Genomic DNA, 5,749 nt, shown 5'->3' on the forward strand with positions numbered 1-5,749 from the left:
GTTTAGAATTTTGTAACAAAATCAGCCCATGATGTCAAAAGTGAACATAAAAAAGTGTTTTCAGGACAGAGAGGGAATTTTGTTTCCATAAATGCCCCTGAGGTAAGTGCACAAGTTATATTAGTGAAATAATGAAAACTAATAAAAATAAAAAATAAATTAGAAAAAAGGGATATTAAATCAACCATTAGTGCTTATGAGAGTGCATTACATATTTAGTGGAGAGATAGTTTACTTCAATAAGTAGCATGTATATAAATATTTAGTGAATGTACAATCTGATTGAAATAATGCATATTGTGTTATCGACCAAGTACGATGCATATAAATTGTTGAACATGCAGTTATTTGTTCACATGCATATTGCAATTAGTCACTGCAACAATATGCATAGTGCAATGGTATGTATACATTTGGAATAGTTATTGATACTTTGACCTACTTGTGCATATCCTTACAAGCTGCAGTGGGTATGCAATTTTATCTATATGACTAATACTAATTTGCTTATAAACACCTTACACGGGGTGATCTATGAGGTACAATCAGTTTACAAATATATACATTATATTAGATGTTAGTTACTTCACTGTGTATATTTATAAAAGGTAGTGTAATGGTACGCATAAATTTGGAATTGTTAGGTGTTAAAAAAATATACATCATGTTAGGTATTAGTTATTTGACAATGTATATATATAAAAGGGAGATTAGATATAGCGTAGAAAAAAATAATTACGTGAGTTGGAATGTATTTGTCCTGATAATCATGAAATATTAGTTGACTTGTGAGGGTATTTAAGTCTTTTTGGCCATGATGATGTAAGAAATGAGACCTAAATTCTGACAGGGGAGGTTTGTGATATTTTTGAAACCACAAGGGAGGAAAGTGAGACTGTCAGAAACCTCAGGGAAGGTATCTGAAATTATCCCTAAGTAGCAATTAAGTAGCCGGTTCCTCAACGCAGTAAAAATAGGCATGCCATTTTATTGTTAAAGCTTAAAGCCTCTGCTGCATGAGAAAGACAACTTCAATTGCATCAAAGAATTTACCACTATTTTGTGGAATTACTCACCTCTGTTCCACTGAGAAGCTTTATCACTCCATTTCCTTCCAAAACCAGCATCTTCATCAACATTTATATGGAGAAAATGTCACACACCGGAGACTCATTGACCTACTTCAAGAACCCACAAGGGTTCAATCAGTCAACACAATCAAAGCCTTCCATGCACTCACAATTACAATGGGTCCAAACCCTACAGACCCCATTGTTCTTTACAATAATATCATCTCAAAGTACGCCTCTTTGGGTGAAGTTGTTACAGCTCGTAAATTGTTCGACAAAATGCCGCAAAGAAATGTTGTGTCGTATAATACTATGATCAAAGCTTATAATCGAAATGGTATTTTGGAGGAAGCCTGGAAGTTGTTCTGTGAGCTGAGAATTTTAGGATTGAAGCCTACACAATTCACATTTGGCGGCATTTTGTCTTCTGCTTTGATGAATCTTGTTCAAGGGTTTCAACTGTTGGCATTGATTGTAAAGAGTGGATTTTTACATGCTGATGCAATTGTTGGTACTGCATTATTGGGTGTGTTTGGGAGTCATGGATGTTTAGATGAAGTCACTCGGGTTTTAGAGGACATGACCATAAAGAACTTGGTGACATGGAATTGTATGATATCTCTGTTTGGGCAGCAAGGATTTGTTACAGAATCAACTGAGATGTTCCTTGAACTCTTGAGAAGTGGAGTGGAATTGTCTCAATCAACTTTTGTAGGTGTTTTAGCTGGTTTTACTGGGGAATTTGACTTGGAACTGGGAGAGCAAATACATGGCTTAGTGGTCAAGTATGGGTTTGAAGACTCAGTTTCAGTGGCTAATTCTTTGATTAATATGTATGCCAAGTGTGGGGAGATGTGCTCAGCGGAGAAAATGTTTGAGGAGAATGATGTTAAGGATGTTGTATCATGGAACACTATCATTGGAGCAATGACAAAAAGTGATATGCCAGATAAAGCATTTTCAATCTTTTTGCAAATGTGTGGAAATGAAACCTTTCCTAACCAGACGACATTTGTGAGTGTTCTACACTCCTGCCTTTGCCTGAAGGACCCATCATATGGCAAATGTATTCATGCTAGGATAATCAAGAGAAATTTGGAATCTGACGTATATGTTGGCAGTGCGTTGATTGACTTCTATGCAAAACATGACATATTGGAAATTGCCCTTCTTTGTTTTGACAAAATATCTCATAAGAATTTGGTTTGTTGGAACTCTTTGATGGCGGCTTATTCAAATAGAAACTCTTCTGTTGCCCTTCTGCTACTCCGAGAAATGTTTCACTGCAGCTATCGCCCTAATGAGTTTTCTTTTTCTAGTGTTGTTAAATCATCTGTAGCCCTAGAGGTGCAGCAGCTTCATTCACTCATACTAAAGATGGGCTATCATGATAATGAGTACGTATCCAGCTCTCTTATCTGCTCATATGCCAAAAATGGATTTATAGATGATGCCTTGAAATTTGTGGATGCTAAGAGTACACCAATTTCTGTAGTCACGTCCAATGCGATTGCTGGTATTTATAACAGAACCAGGCAGTATGAAAAGACTCAAGAACTATATTCTGCACTTGAGGAACCTGATATTGTGTCTTGGAACATCTTAATTGCAGCTTGTTCTCGAAATGGTGATTATAGAGAAACTTTTGATCTTTTTGATCATATGCAGAGAGCTAAGATAAGACCAGACAATTACACTTATGCTAGCCTCTTTAATATCTGTACCAAACTTTGCAACCTTGCTTTGGGAAGGTCTCTTCATGGTCTGGTTTTTAAGACTGATATTAAATGCTGTGACACGTTTGTCTGCAATGTCATGATTGATATGTATGGAAAATGTGGAAGCCTGGAGTGTTCATTTAAGATTTTTAATGAAATGACAAACAGGAATGTTATTACATGGACTGCTATTATTTCAGCCCTTGGATTACATGGTCATGCTCATGAAGCACTACAAAAGTTCAAGGAGATGGAGGCGGAGGGCTTCCTGCCAGATAAGGTTGCTTTAATTGCTGTTATTTCAGCATGCAGGCATGTGGGATTAGTAAAAGAGGGGTTGGAATTATTTGAGAAAATGAAACTGGAGTATGGAGTTGAACCAGAAATGGATCACTACCTCCTGGCCGTTGACTTATTGGCTAGATATGGCAATCTAAGAGAAGCTGAAGAGTTAATTGCTGGGATGCCCTTCCCGCCAAATGCACTTGTTTGGCGTAGCTTTCTTGAAGGCTGCAAGAGAAAAAGAACCACACATAATGTGGCCCTTCTCATGTAAATAGCCTTGAGCAAATGAGTTGACATTCTACTCTGCTTACACAGAGATCAGTGTGAGGTAATTGTATTAGCATGCAAGAGGTTGTTTATAGAAGTCTTGAAGTACTTCAATATCACAAATGGGTCTAAAATTATACAAGTCAAAGATAATGAGCGTAAATCCATATATTGGTGAAATTGATCTGCCCTCTTCTGGTTGACAGATTTGACTTTTCTTTAGTTTGTGTCACTGTGTTCCTTTCAGAATTTGATCCTTCAGTAATGAAGTTAGAAGCAAAATAAGGCTTTGATCCTCTGCAGTGTTTTGCCTCCTTTTTATAAACCACTTATGCAGGACGAATGCACATGGTCATTGAAGGGAGTGCTCTTGCGTCCACTATACCCTTTCCCTTTTGTTGTTTGTTGATATCCTTTGCTTGCATCCTTGTTCATTTAGTGTTTGCTTGTTTTTAGTCTTTCTTTTTTTTCGTTTCCATTTTTTCCAGCCCTCTGAACCTTGGGCCTTTTCTTTTTAATAATTTGTTCTAGAAAATAGTTATCGTCCTCTTAAAGGCATGAAAGTTGGAATTTATACTTTATCTTTTGTCCTGTCTATCCGTTTGACTCACTGATTTGTTAATGTTACTGGTGATGGCAACTCAGATTTGTTACTGTTGCAGTCATGATAAACAAAATGGTCGCCTCCAAATGAAATATGCTATCCCATGACTGCTGGAGGGACAGAGCAAATCTGAGGATGATTATTGACCACACTGAGTGGTGGGAAGAAAGAATTTAGTTCTAGCTTATCACGAGGTTTGGCAGAAAGCACTCCGTTTGTATTACTAGATTGGGAAATAAATTTGGTCTTTGGACTTGGTAGATACAAATCTATGACAAGCAGTTTGTGATGCTGAAAGCACTAGTGTGCAAAATCATTATCAGGATGATGACAATAGGATAGACCATCTCCTAGCCATCCCTCAACAGTGTCATCAATTTCTGATAACAAACCAACTAGAAGATGTCCACTTTGAGTGGCATCATTGTGCTTGAAAATCTTTTAGACTATTTGGTCTCCTCTGAATAATTGATGGCCTCGTATTGACTATTGAAGCCGCCAACTTATCCTGTCCCGTGTCTGCTTGGTCACCTTTAAGTAGTCCATTCAAATTTGGTTACTATCTTGAACTTCAAATGTATTTAGGTAGTCATTTCTTCAGCATCTTTGCCAGCATAACGGAGATGAAAACATCAGCCACTTATCATGACCATCAAGGAGTGAGTCAGCGTGATCTATGATGCTTCGCATTTGTAGTTTAAGCAGAAAAAGTGGAGTCATAATTTTCTGGCAACGCTTATTTCAACGTATAAGGCTCTTCATTTAGGTTAAGAAGTCTGCATGGCAGTTTGTTATTACAAATCAAATTAAATAAACAGCACACTTGACATAAATATAGAAGTGTCACTAAATTGCTACTGAAAAAGTGACACTGAGGATCCGGTACGGTACTCTGGTTCTTTGTGAGGATTGACATTGGCCTGGAGTTGGAAAGAAACTTGCACTTTTTCGGTGCTCTTTATATCCTAGTAGACAAATATAGGTTTCACTAACGGGTATCCAAGGGGCACTCCCTCAGAGAGGCCTCGAGTGTAATTATTTACTAGAGTATTGTTAATTTGTAGGGCTATCAGTCGGGCTTTGTGAGTCAGATTTTGACAAATTGAAGCTCACTCACAAAAGAAATAGAGCCTTTGAAATTTTGGGCTTTCGCACTCAGATTCATATTAAGACTCAAATCCTGTTTGATAACTCGATTTATTACTTAAATCAAATGGATTCAGATCTTAACATAATTAGATGCGTTTAATAATAAAAAATACAATATCTGAATTAATTAAAGTCACTAAATTTACTAATTAAAACTTATTTCTAAAAATAAGTGATAAATTATTCACTTATCACTAATGTGATATATACTCGAATATATTATACATATTTAGGGTACATGTGATAAAACTAAAATCTAAAATATGAAGTTTAAATTCAAGTTTGAAAATTGAAATTTAAAATATGAAATTTGATGTCTGAATTCATTAAATTACTAAATTATTGAGTACAAAATCTGATACATTCGAATGTATATTACATTAAGTGATAAGTAAATAGCTCATTACTTAATTTTGAAGCAAGTTTTGCCTAAAAAATTCAGTGCCAATTAATAAATCCAAATGTACTATTTTTTTTGTTATCAAACGCATTTGAACATATTAAGATCTGAATCAATTAAATTTAAATGTTAAATTGGGTATCAAACAGGGATTTAGTACTTAATAATTCAGTAATTTAATGAATTCAGAATTCAAATTTTAGTTTTCATATTTCAAATTTATCAAATGCACCCTTAGTTTGGAGATTGAGATTTG

General features: G+C 35.7%; 1 protein-coding gene across 1 annotated transcript; it reads left to right on the forward strand.

Moving 5' to 3' along the window:
- Positions 1-988: 988 nt before the first annotated feature.
- Positions 989-3,636, forward strand: LOC113690112 (pentatricopeptide repeat-containing protein At3g58590). Its single transcript, XM_027207937.2, has one exon. The coding sequence runs from the start codon at positions 1,017-1,019 to the stop codon at positions 3,342-3,344; it is 2,328 nt and encodes a 775-aa protein (XP_027063738.1). The 5' UTR covers positions 989-1,016; the 3' UTR covers positions 3,345-3,636.
- Positions 3,637-5,749: the final 2,113 nt, after the last annotated feature.

This window comes from Coffea arabica, chromosome 5c (assembly GCF_036785885.1).
Source record: "Coffea arabica cultivar ET-39 chromosome 5c, Coffea Arabica ET-39 HiFi, whole genome shotgun sequence".
NCBI classification, from domain to species: domain Eukaryota; kingdom Viridiplantae; phylum Streptophyta; class Magnoliopsida; order Gentianales; family Rubiaceae; genus Coffea; species Coffea arabica.